We start from the raw sequence: 10,506 nt of genomic DNA on the forward strand, positions 1-10,506 counted from the left end.
TAGTTATTTACAGTGTTTCAATGAATTATTCTTTAATTTGGATAATGAATATGGGTTATTACTAGAAAATATGGGATACAACTATGTGCACAACAGAATCTAAGCATATTTGCGTGAGCAATCAGATCCCTTCTCTCCAGGGAGATTCAAGGATTTTGAGAGAAAATAAAAAAACGGTTTTAAGATGTTCCTTCATTCTCATGTGCACAGGTTTTAATGGGAATGAAACAGAGTCAGACTGGGGGATTGATAGTCGCATAAGTAAGCGCGAAACTATAATTGCGGGCAACAAATAATTCTAGGAGAGATTATTTGTCTTCCTATTCTTCGACACAAGAATAATGGTCCAATTTTTGTATTGAAAGAGTAATGATTGTTGTGATCATGAAATTGCAACAACAAAAGAAGCAAATTTAAGCTAATCTATAAAATAAACCATTTGGTCATACACGCATTAGAAAGGTTCTTACATGTGATCCAAAACAGTTTAAAAGCAAAATATCACAAACCACACAGACCAGAAGTATAAAACTTGATAAAAACCAGTGGCATCCACCATCAAAACTCCTTACACCTGTAAACAATGTGAACCAGAGTGATCACAAAACGATCAAACACCAAATAAAGTGAAAAAGTTTAATTAAAGTATTAATGTACTTGCCTTAGCGATATTATTGGAGAGCCAATCGAATCCCTCGTAAAGCCCCTCCCCTGAGGTAGCACAGGTGCTCTGGATGTACCTGCAAGCAAAGAAAAATAGGTAAAATAACATTTACAAGGGAAATGGAGGGCGTAAGTAATAGACGATAAACGTAACTGATTAAAAAATGCCTACCAGTGGCGCTGCCTGAGTGAGTGCAGGCCAAGCTCGTCAGTTATTTCGGCAGCGTTCATTGCATTAGGAAGATCTTGTTTGCTTGGCAAATACAAGTAGCACTGCATCTCTTAATTCATCCTGAAAACAAACGATGCCATAATACCAGCCTGGGTGGTAGGCAAAAACCTTTTTTGTCAAGATTATAAATGGTGCAGCCATTAATTAAACTATTGCCATTGTATCGGCTAAGACGAAACACCTTTAAGGAAGGTATTCCCCAAATGGCTCACAACAGCAGCAGGGGGAAAAAAGATTTTTTTCGAGGCATGTGATTGGGTAAAAGCAAACGACGTGAACTTGGATTATTAATCCTCAAAAGTTAATAAAAATTATTTCTTAAAAGTTGATATGTGATATTAAAGAGAGTGCGCAAAGGAATTGTCACCTCATTCAACATCCTATGCAATTCATCCTTAGCCTCCGCGACACAGTCCCTATCATTGCTATCTACCACAAATATTAGACCCTGTGTGTTTTGAAAGTAGTGTCTCCACAACGGACGAATCTATAAAGTAAATAAATATGTTATCCTCCATAGGCATGATAGGTTGATCAAGGAAAAGGATTTAACAAATCTCCCATCAGGAAATATTACAAACAGAAAATATGCACTGAGCGTGGATTGGGATTAACAATTATCCCATCAGGAAAAGATTACAAAATAAAAGACGTACTAAGCGCCAACCTATTCTATCATATGGATAAAAAAATAGCAATAGATTCATCGTATAATGAGTATAATGAAGGTTCCACCTTATCCTGACCACCAACATCCAAGACAGTGAAGCTTATGTTCTTGTACTCAACAGTTTCCACGTTGAAACCTGCGGATAAATACAAGACACATATCTAAAGAAACATTACAAAGCTGTCAAAGATAGAATCACAAAACGTAATAGAGATCATCTGCACGGGTTGTTGGAGATAGAAGCTTGAGAGAAATAACAAAAACAGAGCTGCTACAGTTGCAAGATCAAGAAGGCATGCCAATTGTAGGAATAGTAGTTACAATCTCTCCGAGCTTGAGTTTGTACAGGATGGTGGTCTTACCAGCAGCATCAAAACCAACCATCAGAATGCGCACCTCCTTCTTGGCAAAAAGTCGGCTAAAAAGCTAAGTGAAAGACAGCCCCATTTCTCTTGCTTGCTTTTACTCCCTAGAAACCGTCATGGAAGTAAAATGTTAAATCCGTGCATTATATCATGTGTGTGCGGTTTCATAATTTATCATGATAAATAAAATATGAACAGAACTGAGAGAACAAGCACACTTTGAGCCTGTGCCAAACTCCAAATTCGACTTCCACTACAATCTTTTCTCAATGAATTACAAATCACTCTTTACATACCTTATATCATTCCCTCTCTTTCTTGCAGCACAAATAGATAAAATAACCAATAAAACAAACTCATAACTAACTGTGTTGGAATTTGTGCTCCTCTTCAGATGACATAATCCCTCATCCATGTGGGTTTGTTACGCTTCCTGGAACTCTCTCGATGGATTCCCCCGTGTGTGTCTTCCTCGTGTGCTTCCTCCCCTTTCTCTGATTCCTTTTGCCCTTGGGCTTGTTGGTTGTTAATTAATCCCCTGTTGTCCCACTCATTTAATTGTTGGCCCATTAGACTTGGGTCCAACTCAATTGGCATACGCTTATCATTCCTCTCCCCTTCAAAAATAACCTTGTCATCAAGGTTCAGCAGTTCATAGAGGGAACATAACTCGTGGAAATTCTCCCAGGTTGCGTCTTCTGGGTAGCTATTGGACAACGGAATTAGTATCTGAGAAACTTGCCTCTTCTTGATGGCGATGAGTCTTGTTGCCAGATGTTGACAGGCACTGAAAGGGGTTGGGTGTTGATGCTGAACTATGGTAATGCTTCTACTTTCTCAGGAACTTCTCCCCGAAATGGTTTAAGCTTGGAGACATGAAAAGTAGGGTGAATCTTGCTGGTTGCGGGTAAGTCCAGAGTATAGGCCACGGTGCCCACCTTAGCTTTTACATGAAACGGTCCAAAGTAACGTTTGCACAGCTTGGAATGAAGCCTTCAAGCCACAGTGGTTTGCCTGTCAGGAGCAAGCCTGACCAAGTGACCAACACCAACTCCCCTACTTGGAATTGTTTGTCCTGACAGTGAACATTAGCATATTGCTTCACCCTTCATGTAAGTTGGAACGGTGGGTGGTAATCTGTCATATGCAACTTGAAATGGCATCATACCAATAGCAGAGTGGTAACCAACACGCAAATCAAGCTTGGAAAACACCTTGGTAGCCCCCAACTCATCAAGTAGTTCATCAATGGTGGGAATAGGAAATTTGTCTTGCACCGTGATTGCATTAAGGGCTCGGTAATCCACGCAAAACCTCCACGGTCCATCTTTTTTCTTCACCAACACCACCGGAGAGGAATACGGACTTGTACTTGGATGAATGAACCCATACTCCAGCAACTCGTGCTTATTTTCTCCATTGCGTCTTTCTGGAAATATGGTAACGATAGGGCCTTGCAAATATCGGAGCTGTCCCCGCTAGGAGATGGATATGATGATCCACCAGACGACGAGGAGGTAAGGTTCTGGGCTCTTCAAACTCCTCGCGAAACTTCTCCAAAAGCATCATTTGATCAGAAACAGAAACAGAAACAGCTAGACATTTCGCAATATATAAATACTAGGTCGATCCAAATAAAACGCTGTTTTTAATCCAATCATTGCATCCGAATCAGACAAGATAACACCAATTCAAAAGAAATCGATAAACAAAAATACATTAAATTAAATAAAACAAAAAAACTCCCTCGCCCGGTACCACGGATACAGCAATAAATTAGCAATCACAGAAATCCGAAGAGGATTTTACCACAATTCAAAAAAAAAAAAAAGAATCAACGGAATGGTGAGGAGAGCGTGCGTATAGCTAGCTAGCTAGCTGCCTCACATGAAATCTTTTCAGCCAGATTTCATCCACTGGTTATTTATTTCATTTTTCCAAATGCCTGAATTACGGCTACTGTGCCTGAAATAAAGGTAATACCCCTCACGAAATATAAATGGGAAATTCAGGGAAAAGAGGGCTTTCTGAAATATTTTAAAAAAGGATTTATTAGTCAATTTATTTAAATATCTTTTATTTTAAGTTTAAATATATCATTAAATTTGATTATATATATACATTTACTTTAAACACTTGATTCATTCTCATCAGTCGACTCAACATAAATACTCTCCGTCGACCCTTTTATCATTTCCTTTCCGACTATAATTCTCAGCACAAATCGACGCAATGACTAATAATAATCTGATAATATTAACGTTTATTTCGATTTATTTTTTATTTTCATTGGTCGATCGACTGATTGAAGAAAATTTCTCAAACATGAGTCGACCAAGCTTTGACCGACCATCTATCCACTCTTTGATCTATCTAAGACCCAACAATGATCGACCAAAACTAAACAATGATCGATCATTGCTTTGGTCTTTGACCAAAGCCAATTGATCGACCAAAGCATGGTCGACCAATTGGTCTTTGACCAAAGCAATTGGTCCACCAATTGCTTTGGTCTTTGATCAAAGCTTTGGTCGACCATTGATCGACCATCAATGGTCGACCATTGTTGATGGTCGACACTGTTGATTGTTGGGTCTAGTCATCATAGTCGATTAAATTGGTTTTGGGTCGATATATCTCGATTTGGGGAAAAAGACTCGTAAATTTTAATTGGGAGAATATGTGTGTGGACAGAGAAGAAAAAGAAGGAGAGAATTAATTAAGTTAAAGAGTTTAATTGCAGTTAACGTAATAATCAGAAGTCAACTCCTTGTTTCTTAAAAAAAAAGTCAGAGTCCTTATTTTTTAAATACTTTCTATCTCACTCCTACTTTTTTAACTGACACTAAGTAAATCGACTGTTGAGCTGCCTTTATTATTTTTATTAAATTAGTGAAAATCGCAAAGAATATAAAACTCAAGATAAAAAACAAATAATAATCACTTCTCATTTTTCGTTCACACTATATCGCAAATATAATTATAAATATTTTTTTTAGTTTTATTATTTATCAATACATTTTTTTAACAAAAATATAACTTTTTTGAATTTTATATTTGTTAATTAAATTTTAATAAAAATAAAGATTATTTTAATTTACATTTGTTTCACCTTTTTAAACAAATTTTGGGTACATATGCAAGCAAAAAAAAAAAGAAGGGTAAGGGGTTCAGTTTCTTAAATTTTAAGAATATATATATGATCATTTATTTTTGACTCTTGAGGTGAGAAATGAAATATTTCTTATATTTAAAATAAGGTTTTATTAAGGATGGCAGAGATCTAAACTATAAATTTTCATCCATTATTTTGATATCTTGTCTTTGTATGGATGGATCACATCTTTAGTGAATTATTATTAATATAAAATTGTTGGATCGGTTTTTCAACTCAAATAATCGAGATCGAAGACATATAGTTTGAAATATTAGTTGAGGTTCTCCCTCATCATCAATCTCTCTCTATCTCTCTGTTGTCATTAAATATCAGATCGAAGATCTCTTTCTCCCTCACATCTGTTTATTTCTGATGAGCCGATCACGAGTCCACAGCTAGTCAATAGATCAAAACAAAAAGGGAAAAACACACACACACGCACGTGTTTTATTTTATATATATAATAATATTTATGTAATAAATAATTCTCCTAATAATGGTTATTTAGGGGCCAGCCAATCCACGCCGACAGCCTAAAATACTGAAATAAACTGTATGGAGAATAGTATATATAAGTATATGTAGCAAGAAAATGCATGCAGACATGAATTAGCTAGCAAGAATCATAATCTCGTTGAATCTTGTTGCTCAATGGCTTTCCAATCTGCAAACACTGAATGGGAGGCGTAGTGGGAGAATACAGTCTCCCAAAGGTCTGCCAACAATAGGGGTCGTGCATTTGATATCGTTCTTGATGGGGCTTAAGCTGTATGTGGTTGAGGGTCACGTCGGTACATGGCATCATGTCACTACACGCGAAGTGCACGGGTTTCACCGTATATGTTCCCCTTATGTTTTCATATTTTATATCTGACAGGGAAACGGAACTTGTTTGGTTCTTGCAACTGCATCTCATGTCGCAATAGTATTGATCGATCACTATTGGGAGTTGAACCTCAGAGACTTGTATGTTTGAGAATTGCACTCCTTGCACCAACCCTGATCCCCCCTATAATTTATGCATGCCTATGTTAGATAGATGTGAATGTAGATTGATCATAACTTCGTTTGTTTTTGTAAATTAATTAATTACCTGCCATGTCTTAATTCGGACTCCATTCATAGTATTCTGCATGATGACATCTCGAACAGTGATATTTGATACACAAGCCTTAGTGTTATCTTTTCCAAGGCCTCCAATGCTGATGCCATGTCCTGGCCCACAATTAATATTGTGTATGTAAACATTTGTGCATCCAGTTTGTATTGATACACAATCATCCCCTGCAACAACAGAATTTTGTTAGGTTAAAAGAAATTTATAATTTTTTAAGTTTCTACACAAGAAAGTTCTAATTTATATTCTCTTTAACTGGCTGGCTCGATGCTGCCTTGCTGGCTCAAACAAGTTTAGAAAAAACTGTGTCCGTGTCCCCTCGTGGGGCTGGAAACATTTTTTTATTTACTCTTTTACTGTAAAGATTGTGACAACTCTTTGCGAGAATGTGCGGCGAACAAATGTGCTCAAACGATGAAATGTGTCAAATTTCTAATGGCTTGGGTTGAAGGATATGGTTTCATGCAGGTCCCCCCACCACCCAATTAGCAGGATAAGATAAACAGAATCAAAAATGATTAGCAAATTTGTCATAATTAGGCAACCGAATAACATGAATTGCAAAAAGATTCAAGGAGAGAAGTTTAACTTGGTAAACTATGCTATAACTAATTACCACATGCAATATTCGAACTGTGAATCAACACATCTTTGGAGTTTTGCAGGTGAATCCCATCGGTGTTGGGGCTATCACCGGGGGATGACACGGTTAAATTGTATACCAATACCCCGATGCAGTTGTCGAATTTGAGGTGGCACCGAGGGCTGTTTTGGATTGTGATTCCTGTTACCGTAGTGTGGAAACTTCCATAGAATCTAAGTGCCTGTGTTGCAAGAATATGACCCCAATTATATTGTCTTTTTTATACGACAGATGTTGTAGCAAGTCTTTAAGAAAGGTAAAATTAAAAAGAAAAACCATATTCGAGCATATTGATGGTCCTTACAGTTGGTTTAATTTTTGGCATCTTCCCTTCAAGTGAGCTTCTCAACTGCAGCAATAAATCAAAATCAGACTTAAAAAACAAGGAAAACAGGCCAGGGCAGTGCTATCCTGGATCTTTATAGAAAATTGTAAAGGGATCAAAAAGCGTTCATTACAGCAGGAATCGGAGGCTTTGGGACCAAAGTTTCATTTAAAGGGACTAAAAATTTTGATTCATCATCCAAAGGATCATCCTCAAATGCAGAATCTTGCCACCAAAGAGCTCCGTTTCCGTCGATTTTTCCACTGCCTCTGATGGTTATTCCCACAAGTTTTGTGAATTCAAGCCATTGGAGAAGGCCTGAACCCCAAGAATCTGAGTCTGTTGGAGCAATAATTGTACCTTCTAGCTGCAAAAGAACAACAATCACATGGGATTCCCTGTTATTATTCTCGGCAAGTATTCATTGTAAAAGATTGATTGTTGAATTTTATATGCTCGATCGGTTTAATTTGTATAGTTACTTATTTACCTGGAAAACAATGTTGTGCTGACAATATGGACCGGAAAATGAGACGGGTCCTACTAGGAATACGTATCCTGCTGGGACATTAATAATTGAAGCTTCAACTTTGCAAGCAGCTGCCCATGCAGCTTGGAATGCCTGCATTAATTTCACAGTAGAAATTAAATGATGCTTTTATATCATTAAAAAAAAAAAACTGATGAAAGAAGCCAAGTTATTACGTAATTATGTCGTGAATTTTATTTTGAGGAGTCAAATCATTATTTATTTTCAAAATGTGGACGATGTTGGTAGTTTACGTGGAAAAAGGACTGTTTTTAATATCGGGATCAGGAATTAACTGCAGTCACGAGAATCGTTTGTTAAGGCCTTTCTGATTATCTTGTCCTTTAGTTTGCATTAAATAACAAGCAACGTACGAATATCTAATATTTATAATACTTTCTTCTTCTTTTTTAACAATCAAACATGGATCAAATCATCCAATCTATAGTAGTACAGACAGTGCTTGAGACATAAAATTTTGTAAAAGATTAACGCAAGGCACATATGGCGATCTTATGAACATCAGGATAACTTTCGGATGCTAAATTTTCTTCATAATTGGCTAAAGTTCTGCCTTCCAAGTTGTCCAATCTGTTATACTTATTGTGTCGACTGGATTTACATCACTTGAAGAAAAAAATTTCTATTTAATTAGTTGTACTCATGAAATAAAATCGCCTAATATTGTGAAACAAGGATGATACGGTGGTGTTATTTTCCAAGAACATGGAATTATTTTTAAATAAAATGGCCTACTTTATAAAGTTTGAACCGAATGTTGGTTAACGGCCGTGCCATTTTAGATTAGTTTGACAATTAATAAGCCAAAATTTTAGTTGCAAGGAATTATTCTATCAATAAAAGCAAAGCCCAGTTGCCACTTTATCTGTCAATTCTTAGAAGCAAAATTTTCGAAAATTTAGAGGATAGTTACTTACATTAATAAATTTGGACTTCAACTTCAATTGATCACAAGAAAAATGTTAATCACGCTCACCTTAGTGTCATCTTTGGTTCCGTCACCCTTGGCTCCAAAATCTAACACATTGTAGACTGTGGAAAAAGGTACATTGCCACCTTTCTTTGGCGGTACTGGTGATGGCAGTAGGGGAGGTGGTGCTTTGGGTTTGGACTTTCCGACGGTGTGGTGGTGGGTGCGGTGATATTTGCTTTTCTTCTTGGAGATTAATGAAGCTGGGTCGCTCCTGCTCCGGCTTTGCCTCCAAATCTTGCTGACTCTGGTTGCATTGCATGATTCAATGCTTGTGCTTGTGCACCACATAAGAAGCAGAATTACCAGCGTGAGAGTGAAGTTTTTTTGGCCAAAACCACCCATCATATTGTTTGGAAGGGAATTAGAGAAATGGAAAAATGTGCGATGGTTTAAGAAATATGGGCAAGAAAGGAGGTTTATATAGCAAGGATAACAATAATGTGATTAAGCCCAAGTCGTTTGCATTTAATAGACGACATTCATTATTAATTCGATTGAGATGATACATAATAATAAAATTCTTTTATTATTTATTTTTTCCCTCTTAAAAATAATAAAATTTTGGAAGTTATAAATTTCCGAAGCATTAATTGAACGACGCACAAAGTTACGGCCAAATCCGGGTTGATGAATACCAACACTTTGTCTAAAATCACTCTCTAACTTGGTATATCACCAAGGCCGGGCTTTTATGAGGCCAAGGAGGCCCCCGCCCTCAGAACTCGGTCTTTGAGGGAGCCTAACATATATATTTTGAGCTGATAATCTGTTGAAATAAATTTTTTTTTGGTCCAATATTAAATAAAAAGAAAAATCTGATTATTTTTTGTTTATAATCGATCAAACTCAATCTTTTCTTCAAGTTCGGTTTGAACAATTTAAATAATATCAAGAGACTTTGGGACAATTGTTGAATCTGGAGAAGTTAATGAGTTAGTCTTTAACTAGCTTGATGAAGTATTGAATAAAACTTCAACAATTTTTTTAGATGCTACAATAGTTAGCAAAACTGAATGATTTATTCTCAAATACTTATATTACTTATAAGATTTTGTTAACTATCCTAATAACAGCAGCATAAGTAGAAAGAAACTTATTGAAGTTGAAGTTATTAAACACTTATCTTCGATCAATAATATCACAAAATAGACTAAATGAGCTAACTATGTTGTTAATCGACAAAGAAATGATCCGAAAACTGGATTATACAAATTTGATATATGTTTTTCTCTAAAATAGATAGACAATTATTATTTAAATTCAAATATTTATTGATTTGTTTTTTTTATGTAATATATTGTTTCTTATGTATTTATTATTTGTTAGCTGAATTTTAGAACTATTTATAGCAACAAGATAACTCATTTTTAAATTTTCGCAACAAGTCTCATCGAACACAAATACGACTCTATGTACCACAAAATATATTGTCAATTTGAGAATGTGAACTGCCAAAACTAAATATAGTCATATTACATGTAATTATTAATTTGACGTGAAAAGGGAAGAAGGCGCGTGCTGGAGTCATGTCTTTTTATTGTCACATGCTATACTCGCTCACGGGCTTCATTTTTTTTTCATTTTGTCTTCTTAGATCATCAAAAACAAAGCTACATACAATTTCAATCCATATTAACGCCATCGGTCTACATATGATATATAGATAGATAATCACGATCCATGCAACACACATTAAAATAATTCAACGAAATTATTATACATGTTTATCATAATGTTTTATAAATAAATTCAAATAATTCTAACAACCACCAAAAAAAATATATATATATATATATATTTTGTCGAAAGCT

General features: G+C 35.8%; 1 protein-coding gene and 1 pseudogene across 1 annotated transcript; both read right to left on the reverse strand.

Moving 5' to 3' along the window:
* Window positions 1–405: 405 nt before the first annotated feature.
* LOC142552594 (ADP-ribosylation factor-like) lies at window positions 406–3,715 on the reverse strand (annotated as a pseudogene).
* Window positions 3,716–5,465: 1,750 nt separating this feature from the next.
* Window positions 5,466–9,075, reverse strand: LOC142552595 (polygalacturonase At1g48100-like). The gene is made up of 7 exons (XM_075662295.1): window positions 8,699–9,075; window positions 7,663–7,794; window positions 7,306–7,539; window positions 7,152–7,196; window positions 6,821–7,028; window positions 6,181–6,371; window positions 5,466–6,096 (listed from the first exon to the last, which is right to left on the reverse strand). Exons 1-7 carry the CDS (start codon window positions 9,038–9,040, stop codon window positions 5,701–5,703), a joined length of 1,548 nt encoding a protein of 515 aa, XP_075518410.1. The 5' UTR covers window positions 9,041–9,075; the 3' UTR covers window positions 5,466–5,700.
* Between the last annotated feature and the right edge of the window lie 1,431 nt (window positions 9,076–10,506).

Source organism: Primulina tabacum, chromosome 8 (genome assembly GCF_025594145.1).
Source record: "Primulina tabacum isolate GXHZ01 chromosome 8, ASM2559414v2, whole genome shotgun sequence".
NCBI classification, from domain to species: Eukaryota; Viridiplantae; Streptophyta; class Magnoliopsida; order Lamiales; family Gesneriaceae; genus Primulina; species Primulina tabacum.

What these genes read in the sequence shown, in the direction of transcription:
- LOC142552595 (XM_075662295.1), bottom strand. Translation starts at nt 9,040, where the DNA reads ATGATGGGTGGTTTTGGCCAAAAAAACTTCACTCTCACGCTGGTAATT. An exon ending in TGCCAAAAATTAAACCAACT is followed by an intron (nt 7,029 to 7,151) that starts GTAAGGACCATC and finishes CTTGCAACACAG; the next exon opens with GCACTTAGATTCTATGGAAG. An exon ending in CAGTTCGAATATTGCATGTG is followed by an intron (nt 6,372 to 6,820) that starts GTAATTAGTTAT and finishes CTGTTGTTGCAG; the next exon opens with GGGATGATTGTGTATCAATA.